General features: G+C 53.6%; 1 protein-coding gene across 1 annotated transcript in view; it reads left to right on the forward strand.

Moving 5' to 3' along the window:
- Window positions 1-13,044, forward strand: part of HS3ST3B1 (heparan sulfate-glucosamine 3-sulfotransferase 3B1) — a 43,251-nt gene extending 30,207 nt beyond the window's left edge. Inside the window, exon 2 of the mRNA XM_066264293.1 lies at window positions 9,019-13,044. Within this exon, the coding sequence (XP_066120390.1) occupies window positions 9,019-9,637 (619 nt within the window). The 3' untranslated portion in view covers window positions 9,638-13,044. The remainder of the gene's footprint in view (window positions 1-9,018) is intronic.
- Window positions 13,045-13,528: the final 484 nt, after the last annotated feature.

Genomic DNA, 13,528 nt, shown 5'->3' on the forward strand with positions numbered 1-13,528 from the left:
ACAGAGAGGTTCCCGACACGCCCTCTGCCCCTCCGTGAGCCTCGTCCCGCCCCACCGGAGGGGGCATTTGTTAGAATATCTACAGTAACACATCCTTACCACCCAGCGTCCATGGCTCACACTCGGGGCAGGTCCCTGCCCCACCAGAGGGGGCATTTGTTAGAATACCTACAGTAACACATCCTTACCACCCAGCGTCCATGGCTCACACTCGGGGCAGGTCTCTGCCCCACCGGAGGGGGCATTTGTTAGAATACCTACAGTGACACATCCTTACCACCCAGCGTCCATGGCTCACTCGGGGCAGGTCCCTGCCCCACTGGAGGGGGCATTTGTTAGAATACCTACAGTGACACATCCTTACCACCCAGCGTCCATGGCTCACTCGGGGCAGGTCCCTGCCCCACCGGAGGGGGCATTTGTTAGAATACCTACAGTAACACATCCTTACCACCCAGCGTCCATGGCTCACACTCGGGGCAGGTCTCTGCCCCACTGGAGGGGGCATTTGTTAGAATACCTACAGTAACACATCCTTACCACCCAACATCCATGGCTCACACTCGGGGCAGGTCCCTGCCCCACCAGAGGGGGCATTTGTTAGAATACCTACAGTAACACATCCTTACCACCCAGCGTCCATGGCTCACACTCGGGGCAGGTCTCTGCCCCACCGGAGGGGGCATTTGTTAGAATACCTACAGTGACACATCCTTACCACCCAGCGTCCATGGCTCACACTCGGGGCAGGTCCCTGCCCCACCGGAGGGGGCATTTGTTAGAATACCTACAGTAACACATCCTTACCACCCAGCGTCCATGGCTCACACTCGGGGCAGGTCCCTGCCCCACCGGAGGGGGCATTTGTTAGAATACCTACAGTGACACATCCTTACCACCCAGCGTCCATGGCTCACTCGGGGCAGGTCTCTGCCCCACTGGAGGGGGCATTTGTTAGAATACCTACAGTAACACATCCTTACCACCCAGCGTCCATGGCTCACACTCGGGGCAGGTCTCTGCCCCACCGGAGGGGGCATTCGTTAGAATACCTACAGTGACACATCCTTACCACCCAGCGTCCATGGCTCACTCGGGGCAGGTCCCTGCCCCACTGGAGGGGGCATTTGTTAGAATACCTACAGTGACACATCCTTACCACCCAGCGTCCATGGCTCACTCGGGGCAGGTCCCTGCCCCACCGGAGGGGGCATTTGTTAGAATACCTACAGTAACACATCCTTACCACCCAGCGTCCATGGCTCACACTCGGGGCAGGTCTCTGCCCCACTGGAGGGGGCATTTGTTAGAATACCTACAGTGACACATCCTTACCACCCAACATCCATGGCTCACACTCGGGGCAGGTCTCTGCCCCACTGGAGGGGGCATTTGTTAGAATACCTACAGTAACACATCCTTACCACCCAGCGTCCATGGCTCACACTCGGGGCAGGTCTCTGCCCCACCGGAGGGGGCATTTGTTAGAATACCTACAGTGACACATCCTTACCACCCAGCGTCCATGGCTCACACTCGGGGCCGGTCCCTGCCCCACCGGAGGGGGCATTTGTTAGAATACCTATAGTGACACATCCTTACCACCCAGCGTCCATGGCTCACACTCGGGGCAGGTCCCGGTGTACACTCTGTGGATTTGGACGAAGGCCTAATAATGTGTGTCCGCCGTTACCCAATCACGCGGAGTGGGCTGACTGCCCTGGAAATCCTCTGTGCTCCGCCTGTTCGTCCTTCTCTCGCTCCTAATCCCTGGGGAGGCCAGTGTTTTTCATTTTGCTGCTGATACTTGCTTTCTCCGGTTTATAGGCTCCTCCAAAAAAAAGAAAAAAAAAGATACTTAATTGGTTTTACCTTTTTTTTAAGAGGCCATCCTTATTTCCTAACCAGATTTGGCACGATGGATGCCAGGAAGAGCTGGTTGGTTTGGTTTGCTTGTCTTTATGGGTGGAGGACGCGGGAGGCCACCCTCCTGGACCCTCTGACTCTGCTGTTTGTAACCATTCTTCTTGCTGTTGCCCTTTTGTTTATGAGAAATCTTAGAGCCTGGGCTTAGGCTCTGCGGAAAAGCTGAAGGTCGTGCAGCATTAGTTTCCTGGCCTGAGCCCTTGGGATTATCACCCAAGTACTTGACCAGCGTGAGCGGCACACGGCCACGTCCTCTGCTGGGTTGTAGTCCAGGAATCCGAGGCCTAGAAAGTCTGGAGGGTGGCCAGGGGGGACATGCCAACTGGAAGCAGCACTGGAGTCCTCCGTGGAGGACTGACGGAAACTTTCGTGAAGACAACGCGTCCTTTTTTTTAAAGCAACAGTAAATGATTCTATGTCAAAGTGTCTTCTTGTCTCTATTGACCATTCTTCTCCTTTCAATTGATTTTTTTCCTCCAAACAGGATCCAACCAAGGACCTGGGCAGCCTCTGGCTCCCTGTGAAGAGACTTGTCCTGTGAAGACAGCCTGCTTTAAGATTTTTGTTGGAAGAGCACAGAAAGGGACAGGTTTAGGGGCTGATGGAACGGTGGATTCGTTCTGATGGTGGTTGTTACACAATTCTACGCATTCGTCAAAATTCATAGAGCCGGATGCCAAAAATGACGATATTTACCATGTAGTAGTAGAGAAGGTTAAAAAGTAGATGATTATATATATATATATATATATATATATATATATATATATATATATGCTGTATATATCTTTGTAGTCTAGAAAATGTGGGTATTTCTGCAACCAAGCACGGAAGTCGTTCTCCCTCGGTGGGGTGGGGAGGGAGGGGACAGGGTGGCCCAAAACTCCTCCGACTCTTCTCAGTTTTTCCTCAGCCGGACTGGGAGATAGGCCTACCCGAGCCCGAGGCGGCTGGCAGCGTAGCCTCCTCTCTGAGGCTCACCCACTGCCATCCTCTGTGTCCTGTCAATGTCTCAGCATCTGTCTGGCCGTAGGTAGTGAGTGAGCACACGGCCACTCCCCTCGTCTTCCTTTCTCTGGCTGTGTACTTCGCGGGTTCACCCTACTCCGTTCAGGCGCTGGACCACGGGAGCAGGCATGCCCCCGGGGAACGAAAGAGGCAGGAAAAAAAACACATCAGGGCAACACTTGCTACTGGAGAACTCAAGTGTTACCGGCCTTTTAGCTCCTCTCTGGTTGCTTCTCTGGTTGCTTTGGGTCTCCGACTCATTTAGGCCTGAAGGTTGGTCTCTGATATTTTGCTTCCGGCAGTCACGTGAGGACCCCGTGGGGACTTGGCTGTTCAGGTGTAAACTCTGTGCTTCTCCAAAGCCCTGGACAGCCGGTCCCCAGCGAGCAGTCTGACTGCGCGGGTCAGCTGTTCATTTCCTCCGCTGACTTCTCTGGTGTGGCGAAGGCACGCTGGGAGAAGCGAGCTCTGGCTCCCAAGGTTAGAGAAGCTCGGTCCTCCAACCCGATTCTGGTCAGCTGCTTTATGCACTGGCCTCAAGATGAGAAAAGGGTTGGAAAGGGCCCCAGTGGCCGTCTTGGACATCCGTTTATCTGAGTGTTACACAATCTTGTTACAAAACAAATGTGGTCTCACTTGAAGCCGCAGACCTTGGCCAAAGACTAAATCAGAGAGATCCTCTAGAGTCAGTGCTGTTCTCCACCTGTGTGTTCTCCTCCCCTCTGCCCATGTCGATGGTAGCTAACTCCTGGCGATGAAAGAATTAGATGCACCTGTGAGCCCTTCCTTATCACGAAAGTACAGATGGTCCCATTTCCCCGCATGTTCCTTGAGTTCGCCTCGTGGTCTTCTGCTGGTAGCTTCATTGGTATAACCATGTTATGTGTGTGTGTGTGTGTGTGTGCGTGTGCGCACGCGTGCGTGTGCATGTGTGTGAGTACGTGTGCCTAGGCGCTCCCATTTAAGTTCAACGCAAACATTCTTGTCTTCTTTCCCCGTTAAACCTGGCCCCATTAAACGTGGCTTGTTCTGGCTGTGCGATGTGTTCTCTGCAGTTTGTGGACCAGTGGGGCGTCCCCCCTCACTCACTCTGAGACCTGGTTGACTCTCCGCTGAGACAGTCTGACCCTCACTCTTGTCCTGTGGCTCAAGTAATATGTCTTAGAGGAACCGAACATCTTTTAGTCTCGTTCATGATATCCATGTTTTTAACATGACGGTGTCTCCTTTCAGGGGACCATGGGTACAGGTGGACTATGTGAGTGAAGCGCATGACAGGTGCCACAGAGTAATGATTTCCCACCCTGGCTGCACGCCAGAATCCTCTAAAAGAGTCTGTGTTGGGGCCTCACCCACACGGGGCCTGACGAGCTGGTCAAGGGCAAGGCCCGGGCGTTGAGTTCACAGCAGCTGTGATTCCCAGGTGCCACCAGGGCTGAGACCAGCTGCCACCCCTGGCCCACTGCTTCCTCATGACTGTGCTCACACACACGGAGAGCCTGAGACACCCTCTCCAAACCCTCCTGGTTCCCAAGTTCCTGCTCTGTGACACTGCTCTTTGAGATGTGGTGTTCCTGAGAGTTCACTGGGCTGTCATCGCCAGGACAATGAGAGGACACGCCCGAGTACATGAACCTAAATAAGTGGTCTACTCTTCCAAGTCTTGACTCTTTTTTTTTTTTTACATATAGAGAGAAAGACAGGAAGGGAGAGAGATGAGAAGCATCAACACATAGTTGTGTCACTTTAGTTGTTCATTGATTGCTTCTTATACATGCCTTGACCTGGGGCAGGGGGGCTACAGCCGAGCCAGTGACTCCTTGCTCAAGCCAGTGACCTTGGGCTTCAAGCCAATGACCTTTGGGCTCAAGCCAGAGCCCTTTGAGCTCAAGCCAGTGACCATGGGATACGTTGATAATCCCATGCTCAAGTCAGCAACCCCACGCTCAAGCTGGTGAGCCTGCTTGGGCTTCTGTACCTGGGACATCAGTGTCCCAGGCTGACGCGCTATCCACGGTGCCACCACCGGTCAGTCCTGACTCCTTTTTGAACAGTTATGATCGCAGTCATCTGGCTCTAGCACGGATATACCTATTATTAAGGTCTTACCCTATGCACAAGAGAAAAAAGAATGCAGGTGTCTATTCAACGAGAGGACAGGGACATGGTGCAGTGTGCTCTCCATGTGCTAAGAAGAAACACCGGAGGCAGAGGGAAGGGGGCCGCAGCAGACGGAGGGGGAGCATCCCACCCCACGGGCCGACTCTAGGTCCCCAATCTTGACATGCAGGCCACCCACCCCTCAGTGAGTCACTCCCTCCTCGTTCGCCTCAGTCTCTTCATGAGGAAGCAGGGGACGGCAGAATGCCTACCTCCAAGGCTCGTTGTGAGGGGTCCCGTCAGCTACTGTCTCCGAAAATTCCTCGGCCAGTTCCAAGCACTGTGTAATTAATTATTAGCTGTGTCTCTCAGTTTGAGAAAGTGGCTTTCGTTCTGAGCAGCTCACCCCATCTGCCTCCTCCCTGCTGGCTCGCTTAGGAGGTTTATCTGGGGTACACCTCCTGTATAAATAGAAGAGACCCAAGAACACAGAGAAACTCCCCAAAAGGGCTCAGACCACCATCTGAATACCAGCTCTAGCCAAAGACGAAAGAAAGGTGTCAGGCAGCAGAGGGGAGGGAGGTAGCTGAGAAAGCGGGGGCTGGGGACCAGCTAGGGGAGGTGACCAGGAAAAACACAGTCGAGAAGAGTGAGGTTGTTCGTGCAGATTGAAGCCCCTGCCTTCTCTGCTGAGGAGGTTTCTAAGGATGTGGTCCTTCTTCCTGGTGCAGAGAGACGGCCGCCCTTACAGATGGCGAGATTTCTCTCAGAAAGGTCGACCTCTCCTGCAAAAGGGCAGCTTTCACCTGGGTTTTCAGAGCTTCTCCCTGTCTGCTGTTTCTTAAACACAACCAGCCTAAAACGATCCTCATGCCAGAGAGACGTGTTTGGGGGTGGCTGTTCTGTTCCACGTGCTGTGGAAGCACCCTGGAAGCCAGCAGAGAGGACTTGGGGGGCGCTGGCTGAAATGACGGGAAGCCTAGTTGTGCCTCTCAGCCATCCGCCGCCACCAAGCCCGCGGAGGGGACAGTGGCCACGGGGCGTCCCGTGGACAAGGGCTGGCGGGGCAGCTTTGGTGTCACAGCAGCAGTTCCCTGGCTGCTAGTGTGATACTGAAGGGAAGTCCCGAGGTCCCCGAGTGCTTTCGAATATATGTGTGCCAGCTCAGACCATCTCCGGGGGAGGGGGCTCCCCTGCAGCGGGTGCCCAGCCTGTCCTGGGTGGCCAGCCCGCAGGCAAGCACAGGAAGTCTGCCCACAGCTCTGAGAGCTATTGTTCTTGGTGGGGGAAGCTCTGCTTTCCGACTGGAGCCTAGTGAGGCTCTCACCCTCGTCCCTTTGCCAACCCTCTGATGTGGGTTCTTGTTCCCAGTTGCCCGTTTAGCTGTTCTGTTCAGTCCCCGCCAGCTCTTCCTTAACGACAGCGAGGAAACGCAGGCAGCGAAGTTCAGAGGTGGGTCTGGGGCCCAGGCCGGCTGAGGGCGGAGTCCTGCGTCTCTGCCCCTCTCAGGAGCGGAGCCACCCCCCGGCCCCCCACCCTGTGGATCTCTGCGGGGTGGAACCTGTATGCAAACTTCGCTTCCGCACTTCCCTGCCAAGACCCTGTCAACGCGAGACTACTGAGAACATTCTCTAGCACCAACTAACTGCCAGGCTTGGCTTGGTACCAAGGTTAGGTCCACCGACCTCTTGAAACCCCGAAGTGGTAGGCATCATTTTTCTCACGGTGCAGATAGAACAACAAGCAAACGGAGGCATGGACGGGCTGCGTGTGAGCCACGCCGGGTCACATGCCTTAATCAGTGGGGACGCTGAGAGTCACACCGGTGGCCTGGCTTCCAAAGCCCAGGCTGGGTCCGGCGGGTCCTCCGAGGACAGACCCTAAGCCACCGTTCACAATGGCTCTGAACAATGTGGGGGGTTGGGTTTCCTTCGGTTGTGGTGGTCATTAATTCCGAGTGTTAAACTCTTGTGGACCGCTCCATTGCAGATGGAGTAACATAGGGGGAAATCAAAAACCTGGACTCTGTTTGAATTGACCTGCTTTTAAGTGAGGTGCAGACTAGGTTGAGAGCCAGGCCTCTTCTTTAATCCTCCATCCCATTAGCCTGGTGCTATGCTAATCTAAGTGGTTAATGGGCAAAGTGGGTCAATCCAGCTTAGGCTGAAGCAGGGATGGTGGAGGCAGCCTTCCTTCAGGGGAAGGGTCTTCCTCCCTTCCTTCAGGGGAAGGGTCTTCCTCCCTTCCTTCAGGGGAAGGGTCTTCCTCCCTTCCTTCAGGGAAAGAGTCTTCCTTCCTTCAGGGGAAGGGTCTTCCTCCCTTCCTTCAGGGGAAGGGTCTTCCTTCCTTCAGGGGAAGGGTCTTCCTCCCTTCCTTCAGGGGAAGGGTCTTCCTCCCTTCCTTCAGGGAAAGGGTCTTCCTTCCTTCAGGGGAAGGGTCTTCCTCCCTTCCTTCAGGGGAAGGGTCTTCCTCCCTTCCTTCAGGGAAAGGGTCTTCCTTCCTTCAGGGGAAGGGTCTTCCTCCCTTCCTTCCGAGGAAGGGTCTTCCTCCCTTCCTTCAGGGGAAGGGTCTTCCTCCCTTCCTTCAGGGGAAGGGTCTTCCTCCCCTGGTGGGAGGCAGGGCACTCTCCTGGGAGCTGCCCGAGCTGGCGGCTGCCACCTGAGTTCACGGCATCGTTTCCGTAAGTGTGCTCGGTACAGGAGATGGATCTTGGTAGTTTAGCAGTGGCTTGAATTGAAACTGGGAAGTTTAGAATGTCCTGCTGAGAGGTAATTATTTGCTCAAAAATAATGTGGAAGTTTCCTTTTCTTTTCTCTTTTTTTTTCTCCTTCTCTTCTCTTCTCCAAATGTACAAATTGTACATTTAAGTGTATACCATATGTCAGGCATACTCCAAGCCTGTTATGATCACTAGTTGCTTTAATTCTTATTAAACTCACATGAAGTGGGCAGTAGTAGCATCTTCGTTTATGCAGGTGAGGAAAAGAAGGCCAGAGTGGCTGGGTACGTTGTTCAAGGTAACACCGCTTGTGGGTGGCAGAACGGGGATTTGAACTCAGGCAGTCTGACGCCCGAGCCCACGTTCCTTCACCGGGGAAGCCAAACTGCTTCGCTTTTCTAAACCTCCTCACGCCGGAATCCGGCAGGTGGAATCGTTCCCGTGTCACATGCGAGGACACTGAGGCTCTGAGAGCAAACACGGTGCCCCTGCCTCGGTGCTGAGTGCCACCATGAAACTGCGTTTGGGTCCAGGTGTCAGGGCCTGTAGCTATTGGAGGTTGTAACAATTTTGTCTACATACTTTTAAAATTAATACTGCAACAGATACCACCCAAGTCTTTTCTTTCTTCTTCTTTTTTTAAATGGAAACTTCTAGAGTGTGTCTCGGGAGTTCCTTCTGGACAAGCGGGCATCACTTTATGCTTCACCTGATGCACCCAGTATTTATTTATTTTGGCTGCTGGCTGCAGTTAGGTGTGCCTCTAGGTACACATTTGGGAGGGAAGGTGGTGTCAGTGGTCCCTGTGATGCAGCGGGACCGCCCGGAGCCCCCGAAGGCGGGTGAGCGAGGATGGGGGGCGGAGAGGTCTCTGGGAGCCCTGAGGGCGATGACTTAGGAAAGGCACAGCCGTGGGGGCCAAAGGCCTTGGGTTCTGACATCAGATGTGTGGGACCCCCTAAAAGCCGGGTGCCTTGAAGAATAAGGGGGAGGTGACACCCCCAGAAGTATCTAAGAGAAACACGTGTCCCGCTCTTGTGCCTTCACGTTTCGGGTACTCAGTGTCTGGCCTCCAAACTTCAGATGGGACATTACTGTTCCTTTCAGCTCAAAAATCTTGATTGTATCTTTTTTCTCTCTCTCATATTTCTACAACTGTTCCCACATGAGGAGGGAGCCCAGCGTTCTCAGTGTTGACACTGAGAGGCAGTGGTCAACGAGGCGTCACCTTTCTGACCCGCATCTGGTCTGTTTTCTGTCCTCAGGGACCTGATGCCCAGAACCCTGGACGGGCAGATCACCATGGAGAAGACGCCCAGTTACTTTGTCACCCGCGAGGCCCCCGCGCGCATCTCGGCCATGTCCAAGGACACCAAGCTGATCGTGGTGGTGCGCGACCCGGTGACCCGCGCCGTCTCGGACTACACGCAGACGCTGTCCAAGCGGCCCGACATCCCCCCCTTCGAGAGCCTGACGTTCCGGAACCGCTCGGCGGGGCTGATCGACACGTCGTGGAGCGCCATCCAGATCGGCCTGTACGCGCGCCACCTGGAGCACTGGCTGCGCCACTTCCCGCTGCGCCAGATGCTCTTCGTGAGCGGCGAGCGGCTGGTGCGCGACCCGGCCGGCGAGCTGGGCCGCGTGCAGGACTTCCTGGGCCTCAAGCGCATCATCACGGACAAGCACTTCTACTTCAACAAGACCAAGGGCTTCCCCTGCCTCAAGAAGGCCGAGGGCAGCAGCAAGCCGCACTGCCTGGGCAAGACCAAGGGCCGCGCGCACCCCGAGATCGAGCGCGCCGCGCTGCAGCGCCTGCGCGACTTCTACCGGCCCTTCAACCGCAAGTTCTACCAGATGACCGGCCACGACTTCGGCTGGGACTGAGAGGCCGCCTGTCCCCCGCCGCCCGCCGCCCCACCCACCCCGGGACTGTGTCGCTTAGTTACCACTTGGCTTATCTATTGAGAGAGATGGATTATATGTATGTAAAATGTACAGAAATATATTTTATAATAATTTATTTTTAATTCGTAAGCAATTAATTCACTAAGCTGCCTAGCACACTCTTTAGAGAGACTTTAGCCCCATAACCTGTTAACATTCCAAAGCTGCCGGACGCTAATGGTTTGTTCTTTTCCTCACGATGGATGGTGCTTCCGTGTTTTCTGTGCCCCCTCTCCCTCCCCGTTATATTTAAAAAAAAAAAGAAGAAGAAGAAGAAGAAAGAAGAAGAAGAAGAAGAAAAGCACAACTTGAGGTTTCGTTGTTACGGGTATGCAGGCTTCCTTCAATCGCCGCCTGAACTCCTTTGCCGTCTCCCCGCCGGCTGGGTCTCACCGTCCGGCCTCCCTCTCTCTACCGCCCGTGCACCTCGCAGGAGCGCCTAGGGGCCCCGCTGCACTCCGACCCGGAGACCTCCTGTAGCAGCTGCCTGCTCCGTGGGGTGCTGTGTCCCGAGGATGTAGAAGCAGCCGCACCCTGGGATCACTGCCTCGGCAGGGACCGCGCGTCCTCTGAGGGCCGGCGTGCCAGGGTCCGTTGACTTCATCTTTGGAGTTTAAAGGACAGCCCTCCAACCTCCCTTGCCCTAGCGCCTGGTTCATGAACCAGCTCGAAGTGTAAGCTAATGTCAGCTCCCTCCACCGCTTCCTCCCAGGTCACGCATACGTGCGCCAGACGCTTGGGTGCTGCTTTAGAAATAGTGACTGGTCTCTTCTGATTTGCATGGGAGGGTGCCATGCTCCATCCTCCGGGCAGATAGTTCTGCTTTGACACACCAAAGAATCCCCTAGGCTCACAGAGCCATAGGCACACGCCCAGGGTGCCTGAGTGTCCAGACCCCAAGGGCTCAGGGGCGTCCGGTGCCGCCAGCCACCTGGGGGCAGCCCCAGCAGGCTGACAGCCTCAATGGATGAAAAGAAAAGGACCTCGATAGGACAGGTAGCCCCGCAGAGGAAGGGAACCCTCGCCCCAGGGCTCGGCGTCTGGAACTCCCGTCCTTGGAAGTCCCAGCTCATCTCAGATTGGCAATATGGTCTGTTGTAGCCACCAATCCCCAAAGCGAGACCCCGGAGTGGCCCTTGTAAGGACAGGCTGGGAGACCTGGCCCCAGGCTGCCCGAGAGCCCTTGAACCTGGCTCTGGTGCAGCTGTCCCCTGCTCTCACCAGGTCTTGGCGGAAAGGCTGCCCACACCGTTGTGGCTGTCCCCACACCTCTCTGCTCAGAGAGCCGTCGGGGATCTTTTATGACGACTAAGCGGAGAGCATGTGGGTAACCGCATAGCAATATCGTATAATGACGTGCTAACTGTCCTGTCAATTTCCTAACCAGAATGGTTCTACCGTAAAAGAATTGTTCGACTTATACATCCTTCCAGGCATATCTGTGGGAAGATACATACAAATTGTCTTCGTGGTTTGGGTCATGATATTTACAAAGGACGCTTTTTGTATGTTGCAGGGGCTAACTTGCCTGATAGACTAAGAGAACTTATCTGAAGAGAGAAAAAGCAATAATTCGTTTTTAGAAACGGACGATCAGAGAGGTCACTGGTCTATAAGTGATGTCTTGTTGATGGTCTGGTTTGTATCTCTGCCCACAAGTTTTAACCCAGATCTAGCTAGATGATGCTTCACAGCAAAACCTCCTTCTGTGTGGGAGGCTGGGGCGGGGAGCCTCGTGCATTCCTGGGACGTTTTGTCACCGGCTAGCTTTGTTCTTGCCTCGACCAAGCATCGCACGACCTGTAGGTGGGTGCTGCCATGTCTGCCGCGTGGCTCTCCCCTCTCGCTGCTTGGGCATCAAAGATGTCTGCACAGGGTGCTCATGGGTCACATGTCTTTCCAGTGAGAGCCCATTTGAAATAAAACTGAGGACACCTTTCCCATTGCAGCCTAAAGTAAATGTGGATGTTCACACCTTCCGGCTCCTTCGCCTGCCTGTCCACTTCCGGTCCGCTCTCGCCATCTGACCAGCGCAGGACGTAGAACGGCAGGGAAAGTTCAGAGCAGGGTTCGCAACAATGCGGTTAGAAAACACGCGGGAGCCTTCCGTTCTCTTCAGGTCCCTGTCCTTTCTTTCAAACTGGACCCTTTTTGGTGAAGTTGCTGGTTTCCTGCCTTAAAACCGAAACAGGAAACTTTCAGATAAGAAGGAAGGTCATTGAGTCATAAACACTGAAGTGGGTCAAGATTCTTTTCTGGGTCAAATCCTCAAGATTCAAACAGATGTCGACAATTAGCACTGAAGAACTAGAGCATGCTCTTTTCTCTGGGTAAGAGGAATAAGATAAGTCAGACTTTCTAAGCATCTCCTCACAGCAGTTTGCGAGCCTTCAGCTCCTGGCCGGTGCGGACGCCCATCATGGGACAGTGCAGGGTCTGAGCCTGGGGGCCTTCCTGCTGGGGAAGATAGCCAGCTCTCAGCTTAGGCCTTGGGTCACCCCCAGTTCTAGCAATCTGCAGGGCCACCGCTTGACGGCCAGCTGCTCGGAGACAGACACTTTTCCCTGTTCTGGCCACTTGTCCTAGTGTGCGTTTCGTGTTTCCTCCAGTTTACAGGAAAAGCCCTGATAGTCGCTGGAACACTTCATTCCTCTTGGTTTCATTTCCTTTTGCACTAAAACCAAAATTATTAACATCAAAATAAATAAGATCGAGGACTTTCTGGCTCCCATTGATGCCATGCTTGCTCTGAGGGGTTTGTGCAGTGGTCTGTTAACTTGGGAGGTGGTACCTGGGCAGGTCTGGGGTACAGTGACCGAGTTGGTCGATGGAGGAGGAGATGTTTTTCTGATGGGATTCTCTTTAGAAGTCATTTTTGGGTGACAGATACATTCTAGACCTTTGGAGAAACAGTTTCAGACCCTGCCAGATGGATGGTATTTTCATAAGAAAGGAAAGTGGAAGGTCCATGTTCCTATGTATCTGAAGCGGTGACATCAGAAGTCAATAATGCTGTTTTTCTTTTTAGTTTCTCAATGAGGATGGTCCATAAAACGTAAAGGCATGGTTAGATTTCTTTTTTCACTTTTGTAACGTTAATTTATGACTGAGTTTCATTCCGCCTCGTCATCTAAAATACTGTGCAAATTCGAGCAGTGTGTCTTCTTATAACCTGGATGTTAGACTAGCCAATATGTACAAAAAATAAAAAAATAAAAATCAAGTATTTTGTCCTATGTATAACACAAATTAATTTTACACAGAGAAAAAAATGTTTCTAGGAAAAGGAAATTCTGGTAATTGATACTATTTCTTTGTATGAACAAATAAAATATATTTTACCAGCTTGCGGGTCTCCTTTTGTGTTTTGTCGTGTGTTACAGAGGAACCAGGAACTGATACTTTACTCAAGGACTAATCGCACACGCACACACATACACACACACACACACACACCACGCACAGGCATTCTGCCAGCAGGCTGAGCTTTCACATGGAAAAGGGCCCACTGCAAAATCAAACGAGGGCACGAACATGTGGAGCACATTTTTGCAGGTGGCTGAGGGATACAGGATGGGTGAGAGGCCCTCGGCCCCTTGGCCCCTCGGAGGAGCGTGGTGCCCCTAGAGGAAGCGCTGTGCACTGCACTGGGTCCGGGAACACCACAGCCAATGTGTGCCGCCGCCTTGCAGGGCTCAGGTCCCGGCCTGGGCGGGTCAAGGGGGCTGCCCCGTGTGGGGCATGCCTCACAACAGGCGTGATGTAAGCAGGGCACTGATGGTTGGGTGACTTGGACAAGGGCGACATTCCCTCCTCACGTTGGCAGAGCCG

This window comes from Saccopteryx bilineata, chromosome 2, assembly GCF_036850765.1.
Source record: "Saccopteryx bilineata isolate mSacBil1 chromosome 2, mSacBil1_pri_phased_curated, whole genome shotgun sequence".
Classification (NCBI taxonomy): domain Eukaryota; kingdom Metazoa; phylum Chordata; class Mammalia; order Chiroptera; family Emballonuridae; genus Saccopteryx; species Saccopteryx bilineata.